The sequence below is a fragment of the Engystomops pustulosus genome, chromosome 1 (genome assembly GCF_040894005.1).
Source record: "Engystomops pustulosus chromosome 1, aEngPut4.maternal, whole genome shotgun sequence".
In the NCBI taxonomy this organism is placed as follows: domain Eukaryota; kingdom Metazoa; phylum Chordata; class Amphibia; order Anura; family Leptodactylidae; genus Engystomops; species Engystomops pustulosus.
The window spans coordinates 231,191,734-231,206,057 of NC_092411.1; the positions used below are offsets into that span (position 1 = coordinate 231,191,734).

The following is a 14,324-nucleotide window of genomic DNA, read 5'->3' on the forward strand; positions in this document are numbered from 1 at the left end:
AGACCCAGAAGGGATGTGACTGCCCAGGACATTGTGCAGCCCCGGGGCACTTGGCAGACCTCGGGGCTGCCCAGAAGAGGATCGGATCCCCCAGTAAGGGGGGAATACCCCCTTACATGCCACAATCATGCTGACAACCACTGCTTCTGGTGCCAGCTCCATTCGTGAGCCAGTGCCAGAAGCTGGGCATAATAGCACGTACTTGTGCGGGAAGTGTCTTCCTGCAGGGACATACTATTATGCCCTGTTGCACGTAGAAGTAAACAGGAAGTTTAATTGTTTACTTCCTGTGGATAAAAATTGGTCCATGGTCATATTATGTAACACAGGTACACAGCTTGTTATAATACACAGCTCTGATTACTTTCAGATCTGTGCACTTGAGTGACATTACAATTACATGAATGACAGAAACCAAAGATCCAGAAAATTGTGAGGAAATGAAACAGAAACTTTTTTGGAAAATTGTATGATTCTTCATGACACAAATAATAAATATATATATTTTTTTTGGTAAAATAGACAACCAATTTAAGTTTAGCACAGATATTAAAGTAGAACCGATTTATAAACTCAAAAACTTGTTATCAAAAGTTATAGTCACATTGAAAATGTATCAATAACTGATTTAATTGGTTAATTGGTTGAATAGTAGAAAGTGTGCCAGAGGCCAGTTGACTTGAAATCAGTCTACTTTATACATTTCCAACTAAAAGGGATGAAAACTAGCAGATTGGCTACATATTCTAAGATTAATAGCAAAGCTTACTACAACTATTGCTTACTACAACTATTGCTATTTGCCTATTAATGCTGTCAATCAGAAAATATGACAGTTGTCAGGTTGTTAATTTTTTATGGATAGCCCAACAAATTAGAGCCTAAAGCCTCTATCTATAATGTAAGTCTATACTATGCAGCATATAGTTTATATCCACATTTGAGAATCATATGGAAACTGAGAGAGATGAGTACTCTAAATGATTGCATTCAAGTACATGCAGTAGCAAAGTAATTAAGGCATGTCAATGATGTTATTAGGAGGTCTTTCCATAATGTCCATGTGTACTGTATGTAGCGAGAGGAAATGGAGGTCAACCCATTGATACAGCATATGACCTTTCCCAATGGATTAGCGTAATAATGCTCTTGTTAATGTAATAGAAATTTTAGATACTCTCTGAGAAAAAGCAAAATTAACTCATTGTGTAATATATAATTGTAATTTATTCTTTGCCATACTAAAGATAAATTAAAAACTGTTGCCCTTTCAGAGAAGTAAACAAAGACGAGAATAAGGGAAAATAAACTTACAGTAAGTAAAAGTCAGAAGAGATTTAAAACTTGCAGAATAGAAATGAATACGTTAGCTCATTAACACATTTTTCATAAAAATTCTACTTTTGAGACTGTGGTTACTTCAGTAGCTAGCAGCCAGAAAATTAATATCTTATGGTCAATGACAGATCCTCATTGGGCCGTTTTGGCAGATGCCAGAGGCCCTGTTATCCTAGGGGGTCCGTAGCCCCCCAAACTGCTCATCTACTTAGAGACGCTGCCTGGTGCCGCTGTATGAGAGCAGCGGCACAGGGATCTATCTTGGCTGTGCAGCAGGAAAAGCAGTGGAGGCTATGACCACACTCCTCTGGTGGGGGAAGGGTCACAGTGCAGGCATAGGAAGGAGTAAGTCCTGTAAGTAGGCTGCAAAATTGTGTTCTACCCCCACCACTTCTCTTATTATCTGCAGCTGCTTTTCTATCTGATTATGTGTATGATGTGTGCGTGTATGCATGTGTAAACTGTAAGTGGATGATGTGTGTATGTGTTTGTATGTAAGCATATATATATGTACTGTATGTGGTAGTATGTGTTTTTATATGATGTGTGTATGTTTGGTTGTGTTAAACTGTAAGTTCATGATGTGTGTCTGTGTTTGTGCGTGTTTATTATATGCATATGTGAATGTACTGTATATTTGTATGTGGTATTGTGTGTATATATATATATATATGTATATATATATATATATATATATATATATATATATATATATATATATTTATAATAAAATATTGCATGTGCTTGATTGAAATTGTTGTTGTATGAGTATGTTCACACTGCTCTCCTGGCTACTAATGGTAGAAAGATTACTAGGCTTTTTATCTAGATTATTAGGCTTTTAATGTTGCATGTTTTTATTGTGTGTCTTGAGTGTATGTTTTTATATGCTTTCTTCTGTGTATATGACTCAAGCAAAATAATTCCCCCTCAGGGATAAATAAAGTGTTATCTAATCTAATCTAAAACTACCCGGTAGTGTAAATCATCATATAAGAGACCAAACCTTTCACATACATTGTTGTGTTTATTGTTATGATGGAAAGAATTGTGGCACCTTATGCTTGAAAGTATGTACATTGGTAAAATATTCATTGGGGGATATATCAAGACCAGTATTTGTCGTGACAATCCTTATAACCCCCTTACTCCAATGTAGAGTAAACCTATTATATCACAAGGCACGGGTCTCATCATAAAATAGGCACAAGGCCTCACTAAAATTGACTACGGTAGCAGACGACTCAATTGTAGAGCCCTTTCACATTTTTAAAAAAGTGGAAAAGTTAATAAATCTGGGCCCTGACCTCTCCACTCTACCTTTTCAGAGAGCGGGAGGGTGAAGAAAAACTCATTTTATGCAACACTTTTTGTGCTAATATTGTAGAATAATACACAGCGCCTTTTTCTACTCAAAAAATTAATTTAAAACATCTAGGACGTAAGGGGCCCGCACTTGTCACATAGCCCTGGGCCCATTGAATATCAACCCCTCGGGCAAAGCCAACAATCCAACAAAAACTATAAACCTTTCATAATTTTTTAGCAGTTTTCCACTTTTCAGGCTCTTATTGCCAGTTTTCCCTGATGCTCTCATTTCTTTCTGGCACACCCTTAATAACCTATAATGTTACGAATCTAGTAGCTATGAGACATTAAAACACAAGTCTTTAGGTTTTATTTAACCTTGTAAAGCTGTTAGAATGGGATAGTTAACATAGACTTGAAGCAAAACAGCAATAAAGAACCTTTCCTATCGGCCCTTCCAATTATTTATCAATAAACATGACTTGCTGTCAGGTTAGCCCGATTATGACTCCATCTGCCAGTATTTGTCAATGGATAAATTGGGGGACATTTATCAGGGTTGATATGCCAGGAAATTAGTGTAGAAGCCCTGAAATAATCTCAATTGCTAGAGGACCAGCAGCAACTGTGATTATTTCCCCCTTAACCCATCTCCACGCCATTAAGCATACATGCCAGGATGTTAACCAAGCCTACAACATGTCATAATAAATTATCAAGTGGCAAATATAGGATTGATAAACTACATTTCACTGCTTTCTATTTTTGAATACAAAATAAGCAGAGTAAACATGTACTCTTTTTTATGCAAACTCAGTAACTTTTCTGTCTAATCTTAAAATAACTGTGTAGCTAGCAAATTCATCCTTTATGGCAATTTCTTGGGACGCCTGTCAAAGCGAACTAATAGTAAACAATTCCATAATGACATTCTTTAAAAAAAATAAAGGCAATAGAGAATAATAATTGTGTGAATTGAAAGTTTTGCCATTATAGTATTTATGTCAATCGTTGTAGTTCTTAGAAAACTAGGACGGACGTGTAGAATGTCTTATGGTTAGTTTGGTGCACAACGCTTCAAGGCAGTAAAGCAGTCAACATGAATATGAAAATAAATATCTGATTTGTTTCCACACCAACAGATATAAACACAAAAGCTCATCTTACAAAGGAGAAACTTAATACAATGTGACTGACAGGAGCTGACATGGAAGCACATCACTGGGTATCAGCTGGTAATGTTTTTCCAATAAAAATGGAAATTCATATATATAAAATAAAAACTGACACTTAAGTCGTCATATTTACACCCTGATATACTGATAAGGAATGTAAAAGACAGGTTTTAAGCCAAACTGAAATTTAAAGAGGAGCCTTCACCACCTCTATTCCAATTCTTAGCTTCCTTCAGATGGGCAGTGCCAGAGGATCTGCACAAGTCTGATATTAGAGTGCTCTATGACAGACATACTGGATACTGAAACTACCCTCAAACTATTCTCATTAGGATGTTAGATGGAGCAAATAATTATGGTTGGAGAAGGTGGTGGAAGAGGCCAGAGACGTTACTGCCAGTTCTTTGTTGCAGTAGTGAATAGATATACTGGTTTGGCTTTTATCCCACATCATGTCATTAGGCTTCCTTAAAGTCATCCTTGATGTTAAGGGGGCTGTCTTGCAAGATAGCTAATCCTGATCGAATCTTGGAAAACATAACTGCATATTTCTGAGAAACCCCCAGCAGAGCCTCAATGTCTAAAGTCTCCACACACCTGCAAGGTGGCCTAAATTGACAAAAGTCAATACTTAGAGACTCTTACTCTCTGACCCTTGTCAAAAGCCTTTCATTCAGCTTAACCAGTTCCCTACACTGTACTGACAAGATTCAAACATATCAAAATACCACTGTCCTATTCCTTTTGGAATAGATATACTGGTTCGGCATTTATCCTGCAGAATGTCATTAGACTTCCTGAAAGTCATGCTTGATGTTATGGGGCCTACCTTACAAGGCAGCTAAGAGGCAATGTTTTCCTTATGCCATCCTGGAAAATGTATTTGCATATTTCCCAGAATCCCCCAGTAAAGCATCACTGGCTGTAAGTCTCCACATGCTTGTAAGGCAGCTTTTATTGGCAAACTCTCTGTAACAATAACATTCCTGAGACTCATTCTGCTAGAAACAGACCATAAGAAGATTTATTTAAAGGGGTATAAACCCAACATTTTTGTGATTTGTGTTTGTGTTTGCACTTCACTTGGGCCTAAAATAACATTATTTTTATGTAATATATACTATTCGTTTCTATTACAATTTTTGCGGCCAATATATTCTCTGTTAGTGGTAAAGCTTGTTGGAAGGAAATTTAGAATGACATGTCTTTCAGTTACCCTACATATAACAACTACACTTCCAAATTAAATACTGCCTGAAGACAGCTTGTCATATTAATTAGTGTATAATGGGAAGGACCAGTGATTGTGCATTGCATATTCCTTTGATGTAAAAACAGTGAAATCTGTAAGTAACTGAGACCTGGGTATATAGGCTTGGTACATAATTCTAAATATGGATTCTAATTTACACTTCTAATGAGCTTTGCCATTGTCAACCATTATTAATTAGATATATTGGGGCATATTTATCATACGCTGGCGCTCGTGCGCCGTGTATGATAGCCCCGCCGCTGCATTTTCGCGGAAGTCTCTTGATGTATTGCGGCAGCCAGCAGGGCCTGGCATAGAAAAGAACGCAACCGGCGACTTTACACATATGAAAAGTTGCCAGCGGCAGCGGCACTGAGTGAAGGTGCCACTGAGTGAAGGTGGCGGATTTGGGCAAGTAATCGCAAGTGCTAGCAATAAGCTAGCATTTGCGATTATTTCAGGGCCTCTGCGCCACTGGTGCGATCCTTTGTACTATTGCCCATCAGGTGATATAATTGCCAAAGTAGCAGTATTGTGAAATGATCTTATTCTTATAGGATCCTTGCTTGAGATTTGTTAGGCACTGAAGCTGCCTTGACATCCTTCAGCATGCACTAGCAATTTTATATTGAGATCAAACAACAGAACAAAAGGTATAGTTACTCTCTGACCATTTTCACCACACGGAAACATCATATGATGATATTATATTGGGTTTTCTAGCTCATAAGTGATAATTTTTGGAGTTATTCATTTTTGTTTGTTAAATGTCTTCCAAATGCAAGCTAGCAATATAAAAAATTGGACTCATCTCAATTTCCAATCCAACACTGCCACTCACTTAGGACATCCTCTCTATTTTGTGTTGAGGCCTGAGCACCTTACCCAATCAGTGGTCACATGCTTTAAGCTGGCCAGGCTGAATGTAGCCTGTATATGGAATTGACAACTCAGCTGATAATTGGATGCAGTGGTCAGACTCTTAAAACAATTAAGAGAGATGGAGGTGACTTCAACTAAAGACATGTGCATTGTGCATTGTTTGACCATGAAAGGAAGGAAGGTCAAGTTTTTAATGTTACTAGTCTGTATTTGCATATTTTATAAAGTTCAGTTTCTTAGAAATGCGTTTGAAGATATAAGAAAAAAAGATGGATGTTAACAGGGACACAACGGGAGGTAAGTAATAATCATCTAATAACAGGAAATGGTAGATGTCCCATAAAATACTGTAAGCCAATCTATTTCTTCATGAAAAAACAATACAATGTAAATTTTGTGTGAACAACTTTATCTCTATTAAAGGATTTTCTATGGTACCTTAATTGTTGATGTATGTGCACCAGGATATTCCTTTTCTTCTAGCGTTGACCAACGCTGTATGAATTTGGCAACTGCAGGGTCATCATAATCGACAATCTGAAATCCTGATACATTGGCTCCTCCAAACTGTATTTTTGATAAATCTCCATCTGTAAAGCCCTATATGAAGAAAAGGCAACAATTACACTTTTGGACTGATATAGCTTTAGCAGCAAGAGTCTTAAAAAAATGGAAGAACCTTCAGGGTATGGAAACTAATATTCGGCTCCTCCAGATAAAATTGTGATTCCATGGAACAAGGAAATGTCAGAGAAGGTAATGAATACAAAATGTTCATAAACGAAAAAAAAAAATCTATTAATGACTATGGAAATTAAAGCATTAATTGCAGTTAATTTATTGATAGGTATGTTACTAATTTGTACTAGATGTTATGGATTCTCTTCTCTGTGTTTTCTGTTACTTTATTAAAATACACAATAAATATATTATATTAATGTACAGACAGTACAGACAATTATAACATGTATTATATATACAAAAAGATACATAATTGGTGAGGTTGAAAACCTATATTTCTATAGTGTTGATCCAGAGGAAGGCAAAAACATCTGTAGGACAGATTCCAACTATCCTAGGAGATAAATACTTTTCTGACTCCTAATGTGGCAAAAGTTATACAAAATATCTGAATCTATCTTATTTCAATGCTTTGCTGAATTGCAAAGCAGAGTAAAATAATTTGTAAAGGGTTAAGTGAGTTTCTTAAAATAACATAAAAGTACAAAATGAGTTGTTGATCCAAAGAAACAGTATAATATGATAATCCGAGTTAAGATGGATTTTTCCCACCTGTAACTGCATATATTAGATTTCTTCTTCCCAAGAAATACTGTAGACCTCTATAACCTATATGGACCTCTGTTTTTTTTTTTCATTTCTTCATAAAAATTATTTTAAACTATTCAGAAGCACAATAAAATGTATGGAACTCGGCATAGCAACGCTCACCAGAGGTGCATTGTGCCGCGATTCACTAAGATTGTGCCCCGGATATCCTACATGTGTCGCTTCCACGCGCAGGTCCGACGGAGTTCACCTTCTTTTTCGTGGTGCATGTAAGTGCATCAGCTTGCAATACAATTTGAAAGTTAAAACCCGCGCTCAGTCCAAATCAGTCGGATTGCCCAATGGCACACCCCCCAATTTGTGTCGCATGAAAGCAGCTGTGCCAAAAAAAGATTGCATACGACATAATCCCAGTGCAGACACCTCTTAAATACCTGTCCAAGCCGTGGAATCCCATAAAACATCGAACAGTCCGACGAAAGTGTGATCCGTGACCCTTAGTAAATGATCCCCATGCTTTCTGTCTATTGCTAAAATGTGAATTGCAGTCTTGTGATTCTAATAAACAATCGATAACCCCGGCGCGGTCGCAGCCACTGTCAGTGCAGTGCGGCCTGCCATGTGAATAAGCCCTGCGCCGCTGTTGGTCCTAGGTGACAGGGGGCGTGCTGGGGGTGTGTCGGCCGGCCCCCTTATGAATAACGCCGACTGCAGCTCCCCAGATATGAGGATCCGACCTTTTATTTTGCAAGAGGTCGGATCTGTTTAAAACACCTTTCCAATCATACATTTAAAAAAAAAATGCTGGGCAGAAAGGGGGTAGGGAGCGGGTTATGTGGGGCACATTTGGGGGGGGTCCTCTTTAAATCAAAGCATATTCATGTGCTAAAATGATCTAGGCAAAGTCCAGCCCTAAATCCTATTGACAATCTGTTGGCTGACTTGAAATTGGCTTTTCCTAAATGTTCTCCAATTAATCATGTTAGCAAGAGCTTTGCTGCAAAGCAAAATGGGTATAATTCCCAGCCTTTTGATAAGCAAAGATGGTAGAGACATTCTCCAACATACAAAGGGCTAAATACATAAGCATGATGGACATTTCAATTTTCTCGTTTTCAAAGATTTGTTAAAGCCTGTGTCATTTTCTTTATACTTTACAAATACTTGGTACTTTGTGTTGCTCTAACACATAAAATTGTAACAATATGCATTTAAGTTTGTGGCTGTATCATTTAATAATGAAAAAAAGTGCACAAAGTATGAAAGCTACTGTCATTCTATTAGAACCTTAAACGCAACTGGCCTCCTAGTGCATCCCATTATCCTAACTCTAAATATGACTCCCTGGCAGTGGTGTAACAACTGCCGTAGCAGCTGCTACAGGGCCAGTGCTGCTCAGGGGCCTGGGATGGACAGCCCTTCTCCCAGCTGAGAAGCAGGACGAGCCGTAAGAGCCATGCCCCACCTATGCCCCAGACATGGGAACCTCAACCCTCCCTCCTGCTTGAGGGCATAGCTGCTGCAACGCCTTCCTCTAGCCCCAAGCACAGTCGTCCGTCCCACCCGCACCATATGATAACGCCAGCTGAACTCGGAGCCGCTTACACCCACACCCCGCCCCCACAGATGCCGCATAACGATTGAGGCCCCATCCCCCCCCCCCCACTGGCACGAACTCAAGACGGCTCATCCGTCCAGATTCCCGCCCGCCGGTCAATAGAGCCACCTGCCTACACCAGGCCACTGAAGAAAGCAAGCAACTTTATATGTAGTTATCTGCGCATATACTGTATATATGCACATATTTTATATATATACAGTGTGATATATATGTACAGGCAGTCCCCGGGTTACATACAAGATAGGGTCTGTAGGTTTGTTCTTAAGTTGAATTTGTATGTAAATCGGAACTGTATATTTTATCATTATCATTATATATATATATATATATATATATATATATATATATACAGTATATATACTATATATATATATATATATATATATATATATATATATATATATGCACATGCTGCATGTGCTTCTATTGTATTTGTATGTATGGCTGAACTCACACAACCGTAGGGGAACCTATATGCGGCTGCAAGCTTTTGGCCATATATACTTCCCACATAGGCTGACAATGGGCACGCGGAGCGATGCAGCACTGCACACGTGCGGCACCATACCGCTTTTCACATAAGGAAAGGATGCAACAAGTCCTATCTTTCCCAGGGTTACGGTGCGGTGCATCGCTATGGGGAAAGTTCAACCCTCCTCCTCTCTATGGCGCCGAACATATGCCCGCCCAGCTCGGCCCGGCGGGCATACGTTTGTGTGAATTTAGCCTAAGTGTGTATTTGCTGTGTGTATATGCTGTATATATATGCAGTATGTGTAGATGCTGTATATACTGTATGTATGAGTGTATATGCATATATATATGGATATGATGCATGCATACCAGGGCTGGAATAAGGGTGGTGGGGGCCCCTGGGCGCAAACTGGTGGGGGCCCTTCCAACAATGTTTTTGGAGGTATATAGCCTGCCAGCCCCCTGTAGTATGCAGCCTGCCAGCCAAATGTAAACTTTAGCCGCCAGTCCAGAAAATGGCGACTTTGGCGATCTCCCCCAATGAAGGCAGCTGTGTCTCACTGACACAGCTGTCATCCTAGACCCCTATGTGTGTTGCGGGTGGCCACGGGCCGCTGCGCATTGCACACAGAGACAGTCAGCGACTCAGCTGAGCTGAGTTGCTGACTGTTGGAAAGTGGTGGGGGCCCCTTAAAAAGTGAAAGTGGTGGGGGCCCTGGGGCTCGAGCCCCATGAGCCCCTCCTTTAATCCGGCCCTGATGCATACTAAATGTAAGTTTATAATGTGAATGTACTATACACGATGGGGCTTATGTACTAAGGATCCCCCGGCTGCATTTTCCCCGGGTTTCCCGACTTTTCGGGGATCGTGCCGAGGATTGTGTCGCACACAATCGGATTTTGGCTTTCATGCGACAGAAATCAGGGGCCAGGCCGTCGGACAATCCGACGGATTTGGACTAAGCATGGGATATTACATTTAAATTTGTGTTGCAAGCCATGCAATTACATGCAACGGGAAGAAGAAGGTGAACTCCGGCGAACCTGATCGGACAAGCGACACAAGCAGGAAATCAGCCACAAAAGGAGGCATTGTTTTCCATTTCCCACCTTGGAAAACGTATGTGCATATTTTTCTTACAGCACAGAACTTCTATACTTTCAATGTTTATCATCGTAGTAAATACAATTGCTAATAAAAGGGATTAAAAAATACTCCAATGTAAACTTTAAAGTACCTCAAGCAGGAAAAATCAGGGACCCTTACTCAAAGATCCAGACACTGGGAGTGTGGTAATCTTTTTCTTGTTATCCAAGATCTTTGGATAAATTATGCCAATGACCCTGAAGGACTCCTGTGGTGTTACTAGAGCCTTTCCACGCTGTAGCTTCACAGGCTTTTACACTGTCTCCTTCCTGCTCCCTTAAGCACTTCCTCCCTCTCTCTTCAGCAGAGGAGGTTACAGCACACAGTGGGAGGGGAGAGTGCTTTTCACAGTGTAACAGCTTCTGAAGCTAAAACAAAGAGTGGCTCTGGTAACACCCCCAGGAGTACTTCAGATTCATTAGCATAATTATACATGTTTATTTTAGAAGGACGCATGCCATGGATAATAAATATAAGATTACCACAGTCACAGTGCCTGGATCCATGAGTTTTCCTGGTTTATCATGCTTGATTTTGTTGGTAGATTTCCCTTAATGAGATAAACATTATTTTCAGAAGCATATGAGGCTTATGGGTCATATATATAATTTACGCATGATAAATTAAATGATAAGCTCCTTTGACACTCATAGGTCACGGTTAATATTAAATTGGTTTTAAGTTTGTCACAATTGGTAATGACCATGTATAATTATTTAGGGAGCAGGTGTTATATGGGACATATATTTTGTTGGAATTAAAAACTGAAAGGGAAATATGCTAATGACCCTCATTAGTATCCAGATTACAATGTTAGAGCCATTAACTTCTTAATCTAAATTAGATAGATAGCTAAATGGCTAGCAGCAGAAGAGAGGGTTAGAATGGCAGTACATCATAAACATAATACAGGAAAATATCATAAAATAAATAATGTAATAAAATAGGAATCTGAACATGAAAATGAATTTGTGGTGATTGTGTACATGGTGGCAAATTGTAAATAAAGACAACTTTACTTAAATGGAATTCTATTGAATTACTATTGTTATTATTATTTTATTATCATTATTCTTAGTATAAGTGGTATAATCCCTTGTGAAAGGGGGAAAATCTGTGGAAATTGAGGGCATTATTGACCTTGTTTATTGCTAATCAGAAGACTTGTATGCCACAAAGACATAATAACCAATACATTTATAAAATCAGAAATTTAGACTCTACGGGAGTATTGTAGTATCGTGCTACACCTATTTTAGATTGTAGAAGTAAAGTTACTGATACACACAAAGGGGGTGATTTAACAGAAGTGTCTGAGAGCAGAGCTGTTCCAGTTGCCCATAACAACCAATCAGAGCTCAGCTTACATTTTCTCACAGGTGTATATAAAATTAAAGCTGAGCTCTTATTGGCTTCCATGGACAACTAGAAAAGTTTAACCTCAGACATTTCTGATAAATCTCCTCCAAGGTTTGTATGAAGGGATGAATACACTGTGGGTGCCACAGACCGGACCACAGTCAGTCCAGGATTCATGGTCCATATGTAAGCCAGATTTCACATACTGCTACAGGGGGAGGGGACTCTGAACATCATAGTGATGTAATATTATAGTTTGGTGCTGCATCTCCATGGTTAAGATGGAACCCCTTTCATGATATATGACTACGATGCTCAGATTCCTACCCTCACCACTGCGGTTGGCCGGGAAATGTGTCCAGAGCTTGGTCCGTAATTCACAAACTGTTTACAGCCACATCTATCTGGCTTAACACTTTCAATCTGGATATCTTATTTGACATATATACATAAACCCATTATGCACATCACAGGAGAAGTAGTTTTTGTTCAGTATATGGCTGAAAAATATTGAATTTCTACATAACAAAATTAAGTTGTCGCTGGTACAATGCACAGTGTCATCTTTAGGTAATATAAGATAAAGTAGTAAGGCAGCATTGCAAGTCCTAGATAGTAACTTGTAAGTGGTGGTGCTCGCAGCTGAAGGTTCTGATGCTCAAACCCAAAATCAGGCACTATAGATGGAGGAAGCCACAGCACCGCAAAGTTTCGATTCTCAATGAATCTTTAACAAGCTTGCTTGATAAAGATTAATTGAGAATCAAAATGTTGCGCCTGTTATGACTGGAAAATATGTGAATAAAGGCTTTTGGAATTCAACTTTGCGGTGCTGTGGCTTCCTCCATTTAAAGGTAATGTTCCACCGTGAATGATGATGTAAGCCAACACCTGGGAGTGGTGTCTAAGTGGTACCCGGTTTTCACCAGAGACCGCTGCAAAGCGGGTTGGATTTGCTTCCTCGTGGTACCACCAGGTCGCTTCCCAAGCACTACTTTGTCCATGGTGGCAACCAATGCGCAATACAGAGTCATAGAGCAGAATCGTCGTCAGGGACAGGCAGGAGGTCAGGACAGGAGGCACGGGATCATAGTCAGTAGTGGAGCAGAAGGTCAGGGCTGGCAGCAGAGAAGCGTAGTCAGGAATGGAACAGGGGTCACAAGGAGAATTCAGGAGACAGTCATAGGGATAAAGCTTTCAGGCATGTGGCACAAAGATCCGGCAGGGGACACAGGAAGGGGCCAGGAATTGAACAGGAAAGGCGGCCAGCCAGCGCTAGTTATCAGCATGCTGGCCCTTTAAATCTCAGAACACTGACGCGTGCACGCCCTAGGAGGCGGGACGCACACCTGAGTGAGGAGATTGCCATTGGAATGAGGAGAGGTAAGCAGGACTACTTGCAGGGAAGAGGGGGCACAGGGAGGCACACATGTGCGCCTGCGAACAAGGGGATGGGTCGCAGGAGCACCTGTGACACTTATGATGAAAATAGGTGGAGGAAACAGGTAACTAGTAATAATTGCCATTATATTCTTACTTTGTATTTACATAATCCAAATCTATTGAACATTAACACAAAAAAGCTATGTTATAAAGCACATTATAAGTTACAGCTCAAATAAGTATTAAGGGGCACTTACCAGATTTGCTATGATATAGTGGTATCCTTTAACATGTTTTCCAATGGTGATGACCTGGGACAAAATATAAAATTATATTCTTCAACTAGTCATTTTGCACCCAAATCAACATGCATATACATTTACACAATATTATAACAATGAAAGTGATAATTTGATAATTTATTATGTATTTAAAAATTAATTGAAGATGTGTCAGGGATTGAACTTAATTGCCCCCTCGTTACTCCTAATATAGATTGACCTAATACATAAAGCAGCAATATATCAATGCAACAGTGCTGACAATTTTCTCTTGTAGTCTCATTCCTCTATTCAATAATGTGCATTGTTCTCTGCATATACTGTACATATATAACATTTGTGACAGACCTGATCCACAATGTCGTTTACTTTGTCCCTCTCGCAGTCAAGAATCACCCTCCTTTCCTTTTTTATTTCCAAATCCTGGAAGAGGGATCGGTACGTTTCATCTTTCCTGTCATTATTAATGTTGCCTACATTGATTGCTGTCACTTGCCATTTCTTCTCAGCTGCAGAGTCCAGCACAGCTTGCAGTGTTGATAAACCTTTAGATACAAAATATCGGACATAAATTCAAGTCAAGATCAACAGTAACCTGGGGTGTTAAGAGATCTGTCTAGGTTAGAAATGTTAGGACCATCTATGTTGATTTCTATCTAGATTTCCTTTAATATCTGTGCCGTATAGTCTGCTGTTCAGTGTCAGGCTATGAAGATTTTTTTCTTAAAGGGATAGTTCAAGAAAAGATAATAATAGCCTATTTATAAAATGGATCATCAAGATCATATTGTCAAAGACGAAAACCCCCATTGAT

At 39.4% G+C, this 14,324-nt stretch overlaps 1 protein-coding gene across 6 annotated transcripts in view; it reads right to left on the reverse strand.

Annotated features, from left to right (window-relative positions):
- GRIA2 (glutamate ionotropic receptor AMPA type subunit 2) overlaps positions 1–14,324 on the reverse strand; it is a 125,766-nt gene that overhangs the window by 51,254 nt on the left and 60,188 nt on the right. For all 6 annotated transcript variants that reach the window (XR_011849353.1, XM_072120674.1, XM_072120682.1 and 3 more), the window contains exons 4-6: positions 13,859–14,055; positions 13,487–13,540; positions 6,394–6,555 (exon numbers count right to left, since the gene is read on the reverse strand). Coding sequence is in view for 5 of the 6 variants with exons in the window: in XM_072120674.1 (XP_071976775.1) it covers positions 6,394–6,555; positions 13,487–13,540; positions 13,859–14,055 (413 nt within the window). In the remaining variant the exon portion in view is untranslated. The remainder of the gene's footprint in view (positions 1–6,393; positions 6,556–13,486; positions 13,541–13,858; positions 14,056–14,324) is intronic.